This window comes from Notolabrus celidotus, chromosome 19, assembly GCF_009762535.1.
Source record: "Notolabrus celidotus isolate fNotCel1 chromosome 19, fNotCel1.pri, whole genome shotgun sequence".
NCBI lineage: Eukaryota > Metazoa > Chordata > Actinopteri > Labriformes > Labridae > Notolabrus > Notolabrus celidotus.
The window spans coordinates 11,184,570-11,203,538 of NC_048290.1; the positions used below are offsets into that span (position 1 = coordinate 11,184,570).

Sequence of the window (18,969 nt, forward strand, 5' to 3'; positions counted from 1 at the left end):
TGTGATTTTGTCTCCTCGTTTGGTTAGCTGAGCTTGCCTTTTCTTCCCTGCTATTGTGTTTGCCTTTTTTTTTTTTTCAGAAGGCAGACGTGCTGTTTTTTTTTTTCTATATTTGCCAGGCAGGAAAGAGAGAGATGTTGGGAGGGACTGCAGTGCGAAATCTGCGGCAGAGTGAGAGCGGAAGCTGCTTATGAATGAGTGTCAGTCTTTGAGCTTTCGCTAGACGCTCCTGAGGACATTTTTTACATGAATGGTGTCCGGCTGTTTGCTTTCCGCTACCGTGGAGACAAAGATGCTTCATTGCTGCTGGTTTTAAGAGACTCGTGGGCTTTTTTTTTTTCTCCCTGTCATCCCTCCGGTTGTTTGGTTGACTCATCCGCCTGAGAAGCATGTCATTCATGTTGCGTTTGTTTGAGTTGTATCGTCTGTGCAGTTCAAACTGGACAAATAGCTTGATATTATAGACAAGCTTTCAGATTTGGTACAAATGATTTAACACCATTTTGTATTCTTTATTACAGAATACTGTTTGACTCATAGTGCTTCTGTTGACAATTCATCTTTAGGGAAAAAATTGCTTTATTCAATGTTTACATTGATTCCTGATTATGAAGATTTGTGCAGAAACATCCCTGGATTAACCAGTCATAGTTTTTTAAAGGTAAATGACAGCGAGCACGGGTTCTGCAGTTATTTTAAATGAACATGGACAATATATTTGTTATGTCACATACGGCTAAAATGCTATGGTATTGTTGCTTTCAGTGATCAAGAGATTTCTTTTGCATCCTTAAAGAAAAATGACGTCTTTTGAAACCTTTAATTCTTGAATCAAAGAGAAGATTTCTGCAGGCGCTTGTATTGTAGCTTTTAAATGGATTCTTGTTATCATTAGGTTTTAATTTATTTTCATCTTTGTGGTTAGTTTATCACGTGCGTCATCCATTTAGCACAACTTTTCATCACCTCATCCACTTTCTGACATGACTTCCAAGAATAATTATGAATGATTTTGTTACCACGTTAAATTATCAAGCTTCCTCTCATCCTTCATTTCCTTTTCTCGAAAAAACAAATGAGACTTAGGAGAATCACAGAGAATAAATATCAGACTGGGGAGTTTAAAAAATTGATTGGTCCTGTTGTGCTGTAAGTGGGAGTTTTTTTTTTCTCTCCCTCCGACAGGAAGTGATTTGCAGTGTTCGGCAAGCCTTTTGTTGAGAAGGTTTTCTCAGATCAGTGAGTCATGCTTTAGCTCGGAGCCGGCAGGCAGGCAGGCAGGCAGTCAGCAGAGAGTGTTTGCTCTTCCCTCGCAGTATCATCGACAACATAGACCTTTTTGTCTTCTTTCACTTTTTGGATTTTTGAATCTAGAAATCAGCAGCAGCATCATCCCCACCGCTGGAAACCAAACAAGCTGCACCACCACACTGGCAGCCTTTTAGAGACCTTTTTCTCTCCATCACCCTCCTCCTTCTCCTCCTCTGCCTCTCTGCTGTGCTGTTTTTCCATGGATTGTGTCTGTATATTTCCCTCTGACGGATTGGATTGCAGCTCTGGATTTCATTGACAGCACATTGGACTTTGGCGACAGCAGCAGCAGCAGCAGCAGCAGCAGCAGCAGCAGCTCAACACAACCAGCACTGTAACCTCAATAGAGAAAATTACAGTCAGGTGGCCTGTGATTTGCTGAAAGGCGTTTGCTGCCTGTGCCGCCGCTGCTATGTTACAGGAGAGGGTAATCAGCACGGCTCAGCCACGTCTGCCAGCACGCTTGTGAACGAGGCAGGCTGTGCGTGTCGCTTGGCGGAGAGAGGGGTCGGGAGAGCAAAAGAGAGGAGAAGGGTATGCTTCACCGTACCAAATACAACCGCTTCAGGAATGAGTCAGTGACATCTGTCGATGAGCTTCTCCACGGCCTGTCCATGAACCCCAAGGTCTCGGCCAACCCCCAGTCTACAGCCGAGACGTCCTACACACCCCCGACTGAGGTCCAGCCCTCCTCCGCTAGCACCACTGCTTCTTCCAGCTCTGCCAGCGACCACCTGGAAGATGGAGGCACCACCCTCTGCACCCTCATCAACAAGGTGTCCAACCTGAAATTCAGCAACTCAGGCAGCCTGCTGGGCATTAAAGGTCTGCCCTCGGCCGTCAAGGACCTGGCTGTGTCTAAGCTGCAGGTGGGTGGGGGATCGGGCTCAGGCGGCTCCAGTGGCTCGAGCCCCAGTGCAGCAGCTACAGCAGCCTCTGGTGTGGGCGGCTCTCTGTGCAGCTCCCATTCAACCCCCTGCTCGCAGCTAGAGCCGGCCGTCAGCATGAGCAAGAAGAGCAGGCTGGATGAGCACCAGCTGGGCAGAGAGGACTGGAACCCGGGTGGTGGAGGAGGAGGAGGACTGGTGAGCAAACCCTCCAGAGGTTGGCTACACTCAAGTGAGAAGATCTCTGGACCAGGAGTGACATACGTTGTAAAGGTTGGTGCGCTCTCCTTGTCTCATTTTTGTTCATGATTTTCTCATTCTCTCTTTTCTGTCAATGACTCAAGCTTAGCTCCCTGCATGGAGGGAGATAATGTAGTTTCATTGGTACATCACAACATGCCCTTGAGTGGGTGGATGTAGGTTGGAAGGCTGAGCGAAGGAGCAGCAACCAGAAAACAGACATTGAATAATTCAGGAAATCGAGAAGGTCAACATTAGAGGGAAAAAAACAGTGATGTGGAAACAAACAGCATCTCTATGTGTCATTTTGCACATGCTGTAAACATTTTAATATCCACGTCTGTGTTGTGTATGTGGAGCCGCAGCGTTTTGCTTTTGTAACCATGGTGATATGTTATTTCTGTACATTATGCATTTCTATGAGCTCACATAGTGAAATGGTGGAATAGGAAGGGGGAAAAAAGACATACAGTGCAGCAGTGTCCGCCTCATCGCATCTCACGTTCATGTTGCTCAGCCATCATACATCATTTAAAGGAGCACAAGTTGGCGCACAACTACGAGAGCTGTGAATGTCATCATGCCGGCAATGAGTCACTCACATGAGGGGTGATGATGCTGAGCTCTGGCTCTGCAAGGTGCAAAGTGAATGAACAAAAATTGAAGGAACCATTCTCAACTGAGGTATTTAGCAAATCCTTTCACAATTTCAGCATCCTTGTATTTATTCAGCAGAACAAAAAGATTTGAATGTGAGCTGTGAAGTGTTATACTCCAAATGAAGTTACACAGTTTGATTGCCATCATATGACACCTACTACAAACTCTTCTAAACAAAGACCACAGTGTCTGTGACCAGCGTGACTTTCCATTAACTGCATTAAGGGCGGGAGCACTTATTTGTCCAGTCGATGCCACTGAAAGCATCCACACTGTGTGTGTGTATGTGGGGAGGTGGGGGTAGGGGGTTATGTCCAGTTCACACACACCCACCCCACCCTCTGCTTTTCCTGTGGTTTGAGTCCCTGTGTATATTGAGTTCATCGTGGTGTTATGCTCACAGCGCTTTTAATTAGCGTCATGTGGTCACTCCCCGCACATCACGCACCATTACTCTGGAGGGACATTGATTGACAGTGACAGTGTTTACACCCGCACTTTCAGCTAATGCTAGCTGTGTGTTCACAGCACATTCTGTCCTATAACAAAGAACTGAAATCTGCTAAAATACACAACAATAAAGCTAAAAAAAACAAAGGGGACAACAGGTATGTAGAATACAGTACTTGTTGGTGTGTTTATCACTGAGAGCGTCCCTTTTTACAGATAAGCAGTCATATGATCTGTTGAATATTTGAGTATCATAATCACTGTCCTTGTGTAATCAATTTGTATATCTCTATTTTAATTGTGCATAATATCAATCATACCTGTTCATCATTCTCTAATAACGTTTTTAATGTTATTAAACAATGAGAAATTCTAATATCGTCAACCTGACATTTATCTACAGTTAAATTTTTTTTTTTTTTTTCCAAACTGAATATTTAATTGTCTTTTACCAGAGTGGAACTAAATAGCAATACAAAACTTGTTTCTACAGCATTCTTAATGGGCTGAATGGGACGCTTTAACAACCTCAGTCTGGCTCAGTCGCCATTTTAATCTACCACAAGGAACTTTTTGTTTTGTTGATTTTGGCGCCCCCTTTGGACAAAGTGATACATTGTTCCTCCTTGCTGGTTTTGTCGTCTTAACAACAAACTCATCTTATTTTCTTTTACAAGTCAAAAAGACCACACATTTCAAAAAATCTTTCTGTGTCTTGTTATTTACCTCATCCGAAACCCACCGCATGTGAGTGGTCTCGAGCATTGACAATAAGTCATTACAAACAGAAAAATCTTGTCGCTGATGGTCTCCTTTATTTTTCTAACTTGTGGAGAGGCATACATTTTAACATCAACAACAACAACAACGTATGTTTTATAACACGCTACAAACAGAAGCTGAGGAGCTTTTAAGTATATGGAAAAACATATGAATAAAGTATTGAAAAGTAGTGCAGGCCACTGGCTGCCCCTCTGATATCCCCTTATACTGTATGTTATTTCACATATAGATAAATCACAGTCTGTATTAATCTCGTTTTTTTTCATAAAATTGCAACTATACACTATTACTACAATCCTGCAAATGTACAACTTAATTCACACCAATTTACAACTTTTTATCTTGCAAGTCTGCGACTTTAATCTTGCAAATGCATAAGTCTATTTTTATGAATTTACAACTTTTATCTCTGATTAGTTCTTTTCTGTAAAACTGTTTTTTCTCATAATGTTACGACTTTATTCACAAATGTCACTTTTTTATCCTTAATGTGGCTCTGACCCTCTGTTGAAGTTTGGCACTTAAATCTTATATTGTAAAAATGTTTGATCCAGGCAGTTATATTAGATTAGATTTAGGAGTCAAATTGAATTAAAAAAGATGTTATCACATGAGACATTGTGTTTATGAAAACAAAATCTTCTACTTACATTAAAAGCTATATTGTTAACACTTTCAGTGCTTTACTGCACAGTTAAGGCTTTAAAACGGTGAACTGTTGGCCTTTTACTTTTAACAAGTCTGAATAAGTCTGAACAAGAAGTTGTGTTCTTTACTAAAATTACTCTTTAGATCTTCAGAAATGGTCTCTCATTGATTTTCATAATGAATTTGAAGTTCAGTTTAACAGTGTGAGTTGCGTTCTTGTTTGTTGTTCACGATGAGAGAGAAATGTCCTCACGTTGTGCTCAGAATAGCTCCCCACCAATATTTAGAACCGTTTGAAATATTTTTGTCCCCTGCTGAATCGTGCACTCTCAACTCACTGTTCTAAAAGTAGAAACATTAACAGTGTGCAAACGTCAGGTTGACAAGGTAGTATCTGTTTATTAGTACTTGTGAAATGCTCGTGAAGCGGCCTTGTATTGTTCTGATAACTTATTTTTACTCTGAAGTGGACTGGAAATAGAAACACAGTGTGTCTGCATGGATGTTTTGTTTTCAGCCAGTTTATGAATGTGATTCTGTTAATGAAAGGAACTCGTCAGCACAAAATGTTCTCAGTCTGTACAATATTAATCAGAAGAGGTGTTGTAATGTGAGTAGGTGGCTGGTGCTGAGCCGTTTTTTTACAGGATAGGAGGACTACATTCACTTTATGTTATATAGTAACACACTGCTGCAGCTTCCCACTCAAAAGGGACATATCCTATGCTTAATCACGACTTAATACCATTGATTGAATGTAAATAACCACGCCCTTACATGATTTATCATTATCATGGCATTGTTGGATCGGCACTTTGTAGCTGTTTGCCAGGAGGCTTGAGGCCGGCCTAAACTTCACCTCTCCTGTCTGTGTTGACCAAAACTTGAGTTGAGTCAGCATGTCCAATATGGCAACCACCATCTTTGTGCTTCAGAACGCCTCTTCAGACACCAATGGGTTATGTGAAAGAGACTACGTCCATGTTTTGTACATTCTATGGTGCAAATACAAAAATTACTCATACCTGCTACTGGATGAGTTTAATTGCACCTTTTCTTTCTCCAGGAAAGGATTAACCCTGAAGTATCATCACGAATATCTGCTAAAACATGTTTTTTTTAAGTTGGAACTGAGAGGGATACATTAGTTACTATTAGACCTAATTTGTGATAAAAAATATAAATTTTTAGTTTGTATGAGCTTTAAAAAAATCAAACCAAGGGTGTTTTTTGTTAAAATCATGTGTAAAGCTGATCATTTGTTAAGAGATGATACACCTGAAACTGAAACCTGTAGCTCACCACTACATTACCCATCGAAAGTTGATTACTGAGTTTGCCTCACAGAGTTTATAATTATTTCCTAAAGCCAAAGATCCAGATCTTGAACCCAAATTAGTACGACTTTAAATCTAACAATTCAGAATCAGAATCAGAATCAGCTTTATACACCAGGTATGCTTGAACACACAAGGAATTTGTCTTGGTAAACCGTGCTCTCTTTGTACAAAGACATAAGAATAAGGCATACAAATAAAAATATAATAATAATAATAACAATAACATCAACTATAAACACAAAAGAATAACAAATAGGCATGACTAATATGTACAGGCTAAAAATAATATATGATAATAGTGCAGTGGTGAGTAGTGCAAAGATGCTGACGTGAACATGAGGTATTTTCACATTAAAAAAGTATATGTAGGTGATAGTTAAATAATAATAAGTAAAAATATGTGAATTCTGCTTGGAGAATTGTCTACATGTTCATTTACAGAGAGTATTTAAACAATGTAACAATTCTCCAAGCAGAATTCACATATTTTTATCTATTATTCAAAATATGTGAATTCTGCTTGGAGAATTGTTCGATTGTTGTTGTCAATTCCTCACACAAAGTATCCTGTTGCTTTTAAGAGTCATGATGGCATCTTGATCTGAACACAAATGAACACTGCAGTGATTTGGTTTACACTAAAGAGCTGCAGTTATGTTGATTTAGTGAGTTTGGTTTTCAGATTTCTCACGTATGTTTTTTCCCTGTCCAATATTAATGTTATAGTAATGAAGATCTGAATGTTACTGCTAACACTATTTTACACAGTTTTTCTGTTTTTACTTCACAGTATCTGGGCTGTATAGAAGTCCTACGGTCGATGAGATCCTTGGATTTCACCACGAGATCACAAATCACAAGGTATGTTCACACAAATCAGTTGTTATGCCATCTTCATTTAGATTGCAATACTGTGTTGTCTTTTTTCACAGTTACTCAGTATGCAGTTATATACAGTGCAAACTATTCTTTGTTTTGCAGTGTTTTTAATATTGACTTTAAAACAATAAACATTAAAAAAATCTGGAAAATTCTGCTAAAAAGCTATTAATACTTTATCATACTGGTACATTTAAAGTTATATGAATGCCTCTTAAAATGCAAATACCGGGGCGCTGGTGGCCAGAGGCTACAGTCCTTGTCCCAGGGGTCGCCGGTTTGATTCCCGGCTGGTCGACCATTTCCTGCATGTTTTCCCCCGCTCTCTACTTCCCAAATTTCCTGTCTATCTTCAGCTCTCCTATCCAATAAAGGCAAAAAGGCCAAAAATATAACTTAAAAAAAAATGCAAATACCATTGTTATGGCCTATGTCTGTGTATCTGATGTCGTCACATTTCTATATAATTTACTGCACCAAAGTGGCTGCCCTTCAAACTTAAGTTCTTAATAATTATTAATTATCTGCTGAGCACTTGCTTTGCACATGTAGTGGAACAATTCAATTTTTAACATGTATTTTTCTTGAAAAAAAAGGAGATAAAACCCACCCAGGATAAAGGTTTGGCTGGACCCAGCTTCAGCTCTGTTCTCGAATATTAGTTTTGGTGATCTCATGACTCTTTAGTCTCCATAGTCTCTACAAAGAATAACAACATACGACATACTGCATCTAACACTATATTATGCTTGAGAGGGAAATTTTATCCATCTCACCCAACATTGTTCTGCTTAACACCTATACTACTTACCGATGAAGCAATACAAAACGGCACAAATTCAAGTTAGATACATTTCAATTCAAAAAGTCCAGCACTGATATGATTTTTGAAGATAATAACAAACTTCATCTTATGGACTAAATTCTGAACGTTATTGTTAGCTAGCATGCTAGTTAAGCTTCCTAAGCTAACTAACATGATGTACAGAAAGCCTCATTGTAATAATTTTTAACACTAAGTTACTGTGATAAAAATTCCATCCACAGATATATATTAATTCTTGTTGGCTATGTGCTAAACATCTTGAGTTCTTCTAATGCCAACTCTAAATTTCTTTCAACTTTGGATTTTGTCTGTTTAAAACGTGTGTAGTTCACATGAACATAAAACGAACCAACCAAAAAAAAAAGTGAGAGACAGAGGAGAAGAAAAAAAAGAAGAGCAAGAAACATAAAAAGTAAAAAAAGAAGAGCATTAACAGAAGATTTTTAGGATTTCCTTGAACCTTTAAATGTATTTCTTATTAACTTTTGTTCTAGTTTGTTGTCTATTATATTACTAGTTACTTACAGTTGCTTTAATTCAATTATTTTAAGTAATTTGTGTTTCTAATTTTACATTACAACACTATTTTAAGAAAATCACTGTAATCAGAAAAAAGGTTGTGCACCGAAAGTGATCATGCTGTTTATGTGCAGTCCTCCTCTTCTGAAAACCCCTTTTGGGAAACGTGATAAATTTGAACTACATTAGTTCCCCTGACTTATAGGGTGCCTATTATCAGAATTTGTTTTCATGGAACTTTCTGTGACTCCTAGCGTATCTTTGAATTTATTGACCAATGTGCAGTGAGCCAAAGGCCGACAGTAAATCGCTTTGTGTCATGTCCACTTTTATGCTTGACTTCCTGAAGTCAGTCCAGACTAACGTGAGCTTCCACACGTGCCAGACACTCATGCATGTGTGTGTCTGTGTACTTTTTTGTTTCATTCTAATAAAGAGAGAACGGCAAACAGAGAGAAAGCGATGTCTCATACTTTTGCTATTATTAGGATTCTACTTTTGCTATTATTAGGATTCTCTCCTGTGTGAGATTCATCCAGGTGTACAGAATGAATACAATCTGCTTTACTCCTGGATTGAAATATGAATCTCTTATGGATTAAAGCAGCTCTGTGTTTAGAAACTTTTAATCCACATAGTTTTTTTTTTTACATGAAAATGACAACACTGTGATGGCTGCTGATATAATTTCACTTCACATATTAAAGACAGATTTAGACCGCCCTCTGTGATTTTAATCACATAGTTAATCAGACACAGTTGTGGTGCATAGGATTTGATTTCATTTGAAGTGTAACAACCTGTGGAGTTCATTTTCTCACATTTATTGAATATGTCACGATTTCTAACCATGCTAATAAAGACAAAAGAGTGACTGATATCAGCTCATGTACCCTAAAATGAGATTTGCCTGACAACATTAAATAAATTCTTCAAAACTTAATTATTATAAATATCAGAAACAGGGGAATGCATAAATCTTGTAAATACAGTTTAGTTTTACTTATGAAGTGTAGTTTTTAGTCTTGACAAGTTTGAAAATTACCTGATTTTTTTTAGCAGCTTCTGTATTTGATGGATTTGAAGAATTTGGCTTGGCTGTTCGTGGTCCCAAGAAGATACGCCTTGCTGGCTTTGTTGATCCCCTGGCAAGTCTGCTTCTGGCCACAATAAAATAAAGAGTGGTGTTTCAGGCTAAATGTTAAAAAGAAACATTCATATTCCCTGCAGTATGATATGAACTGTAATCAGTTTCTTGATAGCCTCCATCAGGTCAAAATATCAATTTATCAAATACATTTTGGATTATGACTGAAAGACTTTCAAAACCTACTTCCACATAAAACTACTTTGTGTTCTGAGCTAATGTCATATTCATTTAGAACAAGTGGAGGTAGCCACCATGGTAGCATTTACTGGCTAGCTTTTTGAAACCTCAGACGGTATTTCTGGCATCTTGTTGTAAAAGCAAGGAATGACAACACTTGGACAAGGGATATGTGTGTTCAGTCAACTAAGCGATTGGACATCGTCATCCTTGCAATTTGACACCAGAATGACTAGTGGGTTAAATATTAAATGCGATTTTTAATGACAACTTCCTAAAATGCGGGGCATATATTGTGTCTTAAACTCCACTGGCTCGGGCTTTAGCTCTAGTTAATGACTTGTGCTGTAATGCTACAATACTCTGCTACCTGGAGATCAAGATGTATGTAGGCTGTGTTAGGTTAAACTGGAATATAACCATTCGCCTGGAGCAATGGGTAACCAGCACGAGCATGTTGGTGTCAATGTGGGAGGACCTAAGGCAAGTGGTGCTAGCTTGCGTTGAGTGTTTTCTTACTTTTAGAGTCAAACCTTAAATTTCAATTTAAGCAACAAGGAAATGAATCATTATGAGATATCCCTTATGTGGACAACAGGGCGGGTATGCCCTGTTCTGTCTTTATTGGTTAACAGGTTGTCATGGTAGCATTCTCACTCCTAAAGCAAACCCTACTTAACACTCTTTTTTCACAATAATATTACACTACCCTGATAGATAACATGTGCATCATGTACATAGACTGTATAAATAATGGAAGTAGGAACCGTGACATCACCCATCTGTTCCTGAGCTCTGTTTTGAAGCCAATCGACGACGGCAGCCATATTGGAAATGTGGAACTCAACCAGGCATAGTGTGACGTAAAGGGGCGGAGTTTGAGCCTTCTAGGCAACAGCTATGTGTTCCCATCTGGGAGTCAAGTCAGTCATGTCCTTATTTGGGCAAAAACTCGTAATCTTAATATCTTCTGAACCGTCGTGTTAGAAAAAAATTCACCCCCCCGCACAGAGAATGCCGATAGAGAAATTAGCTACGTGGAGCCAAGCCGTTTTTGGAACCAGTCTGTAAACATGTTTATTAATACTGCAAAGATCGTCTTTCTAGAATTGGTGTCTATGTGGCTTCCGGTGTTTCTGGAAGCCTCGAGCGGATTCTCGATGAATTGCAGTTTATAACACTTCTGCATGGGCTTCATAGTTTGAGATCGGAGGATGTCGCTTGATCGTGTACCCCAAACAGGGCTTCTTTTTGCATCTACCAGACTGGCCCCCTGCTGGCCATTTAAAAAATTGCAGCCTCAAGATGTTTACAAATGAGCTGCGATTTGAACCATAAGCTTCATCCATTTCTAACACCAAGTCTATGATTATCAGGCTGAACATGGTCTACATTTCCATGTGAACAATTTGGCGAAATGATGTTAGCATCTAGTTAATAGTTTTACCGTGCTACACAAAGCCAGTAGCAGTGCTTTGGACTTGCAATTTTGTTCCATGCAAAATAACTACGTTTTTTGTTCGTCAAAGTATGCAATCAAGAAAGGAAACTGTCAGTGCAGTCTAACTCAATGCCAAAATAACTATGATTCTGTTCCTGTCTGTGGTCATCATCCTGGCCTCTTCCTCCTCTCATCCTCCCTCCAGGGAAGCCATCAGCCTGGTGTGTGAAGCTGTTCCAGGGACCAAAGGAGCACTGCGGAAGAGAAAGGTACATGGATGGACAGTGAGGGAGGGAGATGGTGTGATCACGTGAGAAGTGATGTCCACAGATAGAAGGCTGGGAAAAAAAACATGTTAGTTAACAAGAAAGAGGAGAGGAAGAGAAGAAACAGCTTTAGATTTTCATTTACCATCCCATGTTCTAATAATAGCATTGCATCTGTAAGTTCATTTTCTGTCATCCTTCCTTCATGTGAAAAGAAAACAGAAATACATAGAGGAAGAAATGTTGAGAAAGAGAGATTGCAGGTATAAAAGAGAGCGGCAGAGGAGAGAGAGAAGAGAGATGAAGAGGTATGGGACTGCATGTGCGTGGGCGTAGCTACAGCCCACAATGCATTGCACACCGAACACAGGGCTTAGTGACTCATGTAGTGCACAATATCTGTGATCAGGAGGCTGAGATAGTGTGTGTGTGTGTGTGTGTGTGTGTGTGTGTGTGTGTGTGTGTGTGTGTGTGTGTGTGTGTGTGTGTGTGTGTGTGTGTGTGTGTTTTCTGCATGTTTTTGTGAGGGTCTGTTCTTTGAGTGTGTGTGCTTGTACATGATGTGTGTGAGGAAACTGTTTCTGAATGTTGGGTGTGAAATGAGGCATTACTCTGCTCCCCAGAGCTCGTTCAAATGTCAGGGAAGAGTATATAACACAAAATCAGCCCTGACTGTTTCTCTCATAATAGAGATGAGATATAAGATATATGCAATGATGTTATATTTAGCTGTAAAATATGTGCAAAGGTATCATTCACTTCATTCTGACATTTTTGAATGCAGTTTGCTAGTTTAGTCTGGCCTCTTTGCCTCTTCTCTTAATCAATATTACAACTCACAAATTCCCCAGTGATTAAATGAAGGTTTTGTTTTCTACACTGTAATTAATTCAAGTACAATACAAGTGGTGACACTTTAATTCATTGATGGATTTAGGTTTCATTTAACTTTTTCTCTATTTCCAGTCAGAGGCGGATCCAGACTTTTTTGACAGGGGTGGCCCAGTTGGGGCACTGACTTAGGCAAGGGGTGGCATGAAGTTTACATGCACACACATGAAAATGAGAAGCATTTATTTATTTGTTTGTTTGTTTTTTAAATTTAAAGTGTAACACTGCATAAATCTTCTAAGCGTAATTCTTAAAGGACCCAAAACAATATCAAATTTAAGTATTAACAAAAGAAATGTGCCTTTGTTAGGGACCAAGCAGTAAGGCACAAGACACAGGTGTAAGTTTCAAAGAGAAGTGGGTTTTTTATTTTACCCAAAATTAGGCCAACAAACTTATAAGAACTAGGCCTATAAAAGAGGTCAACTTAACATAACTCAATTTAACACAACAAAAGGTGACGTGTGAGCTAAACAAACAGACCTGACACAATGAGACATCAAGGAACTTATATAGTGGTTGAGCCAAACCAAGTTTAACTCAAGGGGTAAACAAAATGGATGCTTAATCAAACTGAATTCAAAATAATACTAACTAAGCCCAAACCCCCCCGTGACATCAGAGCCGATGGTTTGCTCCACTCAGTTGGCTTCAGCATAAAAGTCCCTTTCACCCTTGGCCACGCCTTTTGTTCATTCCAGGAAGTGCCATGCTCCCACAGCCAGGTAACTCACTGTGTGGCTCCAGCCATCACACACTCCCCCCCTTCAGGACTCTCGCTGGAACTGCGAGAGAGATAGTCTGCTGTGAGGTTTGCCCTCCCAGGGATGTGCTGGATGCTGAATCGGAATGGTTGCAGGGCCAGGTACCATCGGGTGATTCTCCCATTGGTGTCCCTCATCCTTTGCATCCACTGAAGTGCCCTGTGATCTGTCTCCAGGGTGAATTCCCTGCCAAGGAGGTAATATCGAAAGGAATCCAGTGCCCACTTGATAGCCAGCGCCTCCTTCTCCACCGTCGAATAGCGAACCTCCCTTGGAAACAGCTTCCGGCTGATGTAGGCAACTGGATGCTGATCATTTGGTGGTCCCTGAATTAGCACAGCTCCCAGACCCCTGTCAGAAGCATCGGTTTGCAGAATGAAATGTTCATCAAAATTTGGACTGTATAACACAGGCTGCTTACTTAATGACTTCTGGAGGTCCTGGAAGGCTGCCACAGCCTCCTCTGTCCACTGGATCTGGTTGGGACTCCGGGATCCAGTCAGATCAGTTAGTAGGGCTGCCCTGGTGGAGAATTGGGGAATGAAGCGATGGTAGAAGCCTGCCATGCCCAAAAAGGATCTGAGTTGCTTCCTTGTTTGTGGCAATGGACATGACTCCATGGCCTGGATCTTGCTGACCTGAGGACGGATTACTCCATTCCCAATGATGTGGCCCAGGTACTCTGTCTCCGCAGCAGCAAAGACACACTTTGATGGGTTCACAGTCAGCCCAGCAGAATGAATGCGATCCATGACAGCCTGCAGATGCTCCAGGTGCTCCTCCCAGGTGTTACTGTAAATGACAATGTCATCTAGATATGCTGCAGCAAAACCAGAAAAATCTGAGAGTACCTGGTCCATGAGTCTCTGGAAAGTTGCTGGGGCACCGTGCAACCCAAATGGCAGTACTGTGAATTGGAAGAGCCCCCACGGTGTCCTGAAAGCTGTCAGCTTCCTTGACTGCTCAGTGAGGGGAACCTGCCAATAACCCTTGCAGAGATCTAATGTGGTCAAGTATTTGGCTTTCCCAAGTCTTTCTAACAGATCGTCAATTCTTGGAGTTGGATATGAATCAAACAGAGAAATGGAATTCAGGTACCTGAAATCAATACAGAACCTTATACTTCCATCCTTCTTGGGTACAAGGACTACTGGGTTGCACCATTCGCTCTTTGAAGCCTCGATGATCCCCAGGGAAAGCATCAGGTCCACCTCCTTTTTTAGCGCGACCAGCAGGCGTTCAGGGATCCTGTAACTCAACCTTCTCACAGAAGCATCTTCCTTCACAACAATAGTATGTTCAACAAGGTTTGTCCTTCCAGGAGTCTCCTGAAATACTTCTGATTTACAGATAGATCTCACCTGAAGCTGTTCGTCTTCTGAGAGGTGGCTGAGGTCGTGGTCAACTGGGTCACTTGAAGGAGGCAAGTATTGTTCATTCACTTCCTCCTCCTCCAGCACACTTCTTATGAGCATCACTTCTGCTGTCTTTTCAGGCCGCTGCACCCACTCCTTTAAAAGATTTATGTGCAGAACCTTGCTGGAGCGTGGCTGCCTTGGGGTTGATACCTGGTACGTAGTTGGCCCAAGTTTTCTTAGAACTTCAACCGGTCCCTGCCACTTTGCCAGCAACTTGTTGTCATTGCTGGGGAGTAGCACGAGCACTTTCTGACCTGGGTCGAAAGATCTCTGTCTAGCCGACTTGTCATACCAGGTTTTCTGCTGATGCTGGGCCTCTTCCATGTGTGACTGGGCAAGCTCACCCATTTTCTCCAGCCGCTCCCTCATCTGGACAACATAGGAAACAACATTAACAGACCCAACACTCCCCTTGTCTCCCTCCCAAATCTCTCTCAGCAGTGCTAGGGGCCCCCGGACTTCATGCCCATACAACAGTTCGAAAGGAGAGAAACCTGTTGAGGCCTGGGGTACTTCTCTGTATGCAAAAAGGAGGTACGGCAGCCATTGATCCCAGTCTGTTCCGCTGTTGTTCACAAACTTCCGGAGCATTTGTTTCAATGTCTGGTTAAAGCGTTCGGTCAATCCATCAGTTTGAGGATGATATGGTGTAGTCCTCAGGCTCCTGATACCAAGTAACTGGTACACCTGTTTCAGCAGAGTTGACATGAAGTTAGTTCCCTGATCAGTTAGTATTTCACAGGGGAAACCTACTCTGGAGAAAAACTGTACCAGACAGAATGCAACCGATTTTGCTTTGATAGACTTTAGTGGAAAAACTTCTGGGTACTTGGTAGCATAGTCCGTTATAACCAGCATGTAACGGTTTCCAGCCTTGCTTCTTTCTACAGGACCAACAATATCCATTCCAAGGCGTTCAAACGGGGTGCCAATGATGGGTAGCGGCTGCAGGGGAGCTCTGGAAGGTATCTTAGCAGATGTTATTTGGCACTGAGGGCAACTTTTACAGAATTGGGCAACATCCCTGCGAAGGCCAGGCCAGTGGAAATGATGTTTGATTCGGGCTGTAGTTTTGTGCTTACCTAGGTGGCCAGCCCAGGGAACAGAGTGCCCCAAGCCAAGTATGGTGTCTCTAGCTGCTTGGGGAACCACTAGCTGCAACAATGACTCCTGCTGACGGTAGAGAATGCCATTCCGCAGGATATATTCATCTCTGTCAGAGTCCTTCTCAGCTCCTTGCTCCTTTTCTTTTGCTTTCTGGAAAAAAGACACTAGAGATGGATCAGTTTTCTGCATATCAGTGATATTGGTCAGGACTTGAAACTCCAGAGGCAATTCTAGCTCAGTATTACCCGGGGATGTTACCACTGTTTGTTGGAACTTCTCCTGCCTTCTCAGACTTCTAGTTTTGCGAGACTTCCCAGGTGTGGCTTCCAACTCTTCCCCGAAAAAGGGCAGGGCACTGAGACTCTCAGAGGTTTCGTCACATTTTTTTGCCTGCAATCTAGTGACAGCAGCACTACAGCACCGGCTCTGCTCCGGCTCCAACAAATCAAAAAGAACTGGGAGATCTCGTCCTAGCACAGCATCAAAGGGTAAGTTATCAGCAACTCCAATATTCAGGAGGTAAGTTTGTCCCGATACCTTTATGTACATATCAGCTGTTACATAACTCTTCTCATCTCCATGAACACAACAGATAGGAATGGTTTCCATGGTGCTGATAATGTTGGGTGGTACAAACTTCCTGTGCACTAGAGTCTGATCACTCCCAGAGTCAAGCAGGGCCCTTAAAGTTATTCCATTAACTTCAATGTTTGTCATTTTAATAGACTGGTCATGCTTAAACTCAGGTTCAGCATGAGGCCGTGGTACAAAGCACATCTGGGTCATTTTAACTGAGTTTTTAGGGCACATGGGTTTGGTATGGCCCTCAAGCCCACAGAGATAACAAACTGGTCTTTTACTAGGGTACTTTGACAACCTGCCAGGTGGCTGGTTCTCTGCCATGGGAGGCTTACCCAAACTGGTTGCCTCCTGCTGGCTGTGTTGGACTGGTTTACGGTTGTCCCTCGTTTCCCATGTGTTGTAGCTCCATGGTTGCCCCTTTTTCCGGGCCGCCACAAAGACATCAGCTAGCTTAGCAGCCTCCAATGCCGAAACAGGGTTATGCTCCCTGATCCAGACCTGAAGCTCAGGGGACAGCATTCTCAAATATTGCTCCAAAATGATAATTTCACCGATTTCTTGAATAGTTTTACCTTTAGGCTGGATCCACTTGCCGTAAAGCTCCTTGAGCCTTGCATACAATTCCTTTGGGCTTTCCTCCAGGTCCACCTCAAGGGAGCGAAACTTTTGTCTGTAGGTCTCAGGGTTAATGTCATATTTAGCAAAAACGGCAGACTTAACCAGGTCATAATCAAGAGAGTCATCAATATCCATGTGCACATATGCCCCTCTAGCCTTGCCAGTAAGAAGTGGTATCAAGTGAAAAATCCAGTCAGATTTCTGCCAACGGCATGCCACAGCAATACGTTCAAATGTTATCAAAAAATGTTCAATGTCATCATCGTCTGATAATTTTTCCAATCTGGGCACATGTTGAGAATGAAACTGACCTGCAGTGACTGTTGGATGGAGTGTCATGGTACTGGACCCAGTTTGGGACTGAGGATATTGTACATTTAGGGTCGGGGCCTCCACATTTAGTTGGTCAAAGTCTGAAAACTGAGGCTCTGGTGTTGGAGTTGTCCTGGCCTGAATCTCTAACTGCAAAAGCTGAAACTGGTGTTGAAGTGCTTTAAGATGTTGATCTTGTTTTGCAGTTACCTCATTCTGCCTGGCTTCCCGGGCCTCTTGCTGGCCCCTGTTGGCTCGTAGAATTGACATCAGGTCCGACAGAGATGGTTCTTTACCTTCACCCTCAGTGCTTTCCACTACTCCACAAGCTCCACTCTCCTCTTCATCACTGACTTGTTTCTCCTGAACAAACAGTGGGGTTGCAGATCCTCCTCTACTCCTTCCACTTCTTCCTCCTGGACGCATTTTTCCTTTTTTTTTTTTTTTAGTTTCCAATGGGGGAAGATGAGGCGCGAAAAAACAAAAAACAAAAAACCAAAGAAAAAAAACCCCCCAAAAAAACCTGTGTCCTCCACTGAATGATCCCACCACTGCCACCAATTGTTAGGGACCAAGCAGTAAGGCACAAGACACAGGTGTAAGTTTCAAAGAGAAGTGGGTTTTTTATTTTACCCAAAATTAGGCCAACAAACTTATAAGAACTAGGCCTATAAAAGAGGTCAACTTAACATAACTCAATTTAACACAACAAAAGGTGACGTGTGAGCTAAACAAACAGACCTGACACAATGAGACATCAAGGAACTTATATAGTGGTTGAGCCAAACCAAGTTTAACTCAAGGGGTAAACAAAATGGATGCTTAATCAAACTGAATTCAAAATAATACTAACTAAGCCCAAACCCCCCCGTGACATCAGAGCCGATGGTTTGCTCCACTCAGTTGGCTTCAGCATAAAAGTCCCTTTCACCCTTGGCCACGCCTTTTGTTCATTCCAGGAAGTGCCATGCTCCCACAGCCAGGTAACTCACTGTGTGGCTCCAGCCATCACAGCCTTGTTGAAATACAAAGAATTCTAACAGCAGCCTGTTGCTGCAAAACATAGCCAATCATAGTTTAGGATTCTGGGATAGCACTTGGGGTGGCCAAGATCCAGATTTCAAGGCAGTGCTTTGACATCCTCTGTTGTTAGTTGTTATGCAAACCTAAAATAAGCTAACTGATTTTATCTGCTAGCTAGCACAGTGTGATTTTAGCAAGTAAAACATGTTTTTAGACAGATATCCTTCATTGCCATTTTAAACCAATTTTGCAACAAGCTCATCTCAATTCATTCTTAACATAGGTTAGAATAATAGAAAGAAATAAAAGATTCAAGTTGTTCGCGTTTAGTCTAGGTCATGCACTCTGGTGGTGTAGCTATGTCAGCTATACAGACTTTATCAAACATGGACATAGTGTAGTGATGTCACCCATTGGTTTGTGGAGCAGAGTTTTGAAGCTTATCTACAGCAGTCCCCATGTTGGAAATGCTGGCTCAACCTAACTTTCAGTTGACCTAGCAAGAAGCAAAGAGGTGGAGTTGGGGCGGGCCTTAAGCCTTTGCTAGAAGCTACAGTGATCCCGTCTGTAAGTCAAGTCAGCAGAACCTTTAATCTTATTATCAGCAAAACTAATAAGTTATTAAAAAAAACATGTTTATTTTTGATGGACTCTTTTTTTTTATGGGTATATATGTG

General features: G+C 41.4%; 2 protein-coding genes across 9 annotated transcripts in view; one reads left to right on the forward strand and one right to left on the reverse strand.

Annotated features, from left to right (window-relative positions):
* Positions 1-18,969, forward strand: part of shc3 (SHC (Src homology 2 domain containing) transforming protein 3) — a 37,986-nt gene that overhangs the window by 11,600 nt on the left and 7,417 nt on the right. The window contains exons 3-5 of one of the 3 annotated variants that reach the window (XM_034709229.1): positions 120-2,471; positions 7,110-7,180; positions 11,517-11,580. In XM_034709229.1, coding sequence (XP_034565120.1) covers positions 1,848-2,471; positions 7,110-7,180; positions 11,517-11,580 — 759 coding nt within the window. In that variant the 5' untranslated portion in view covers positions 120-1,847. The remainder of the gene's footprint in view (positions 1-119; positions 2,472-7,109; positions 7,181-11,516; positions 11,581-18,969) is intronic. The other 2 variants (XM_034709230.1, XM_034709231.1) reach the window with 2 other exon arrangements.
* Positions 12,810-18,275, reverse strand: LOC117830889 (transposon Ty3-G Gag-Pol polyprotein). Of its 6 annotated transcripts, none has more exons than XM_034709213.1 (3): positions 17,269-18,275; positions 16,912-17,009; positions 12,810-16,837 (listed from the first exon to the last, which is right to left on the reverse strand). In XM_034709213.1, exons 1-3 carry the CDS (start codon positions 17,693-17,695, stop codon positions 13,199-13,201), a joined length of 4,164 nt encoding a protein of 1,387 aa, XP_034565104.1. In that variant the 5' UTR covers positions 17,696-18,275; the 3' UTR covers positions 12,810-13,198. The 6 variants fall into 6 exon arrangements, 5 of the variants coding, with proteins under 5 accessions (XP_034565104.1, XP_034565109.1, XP_034565107.1 ...); XM_034709218.1 differs by lacking the exon at positions 17,269-18,275 and having other exon boundaries at positions 12,810-15,907; positions 16,672-16,837; positions 16,912-16,965; XR_004634859.1 differs by having other exon boundaries at positions 13,501-13,583; positions 13,654-13,754; positions 13,871-18,275.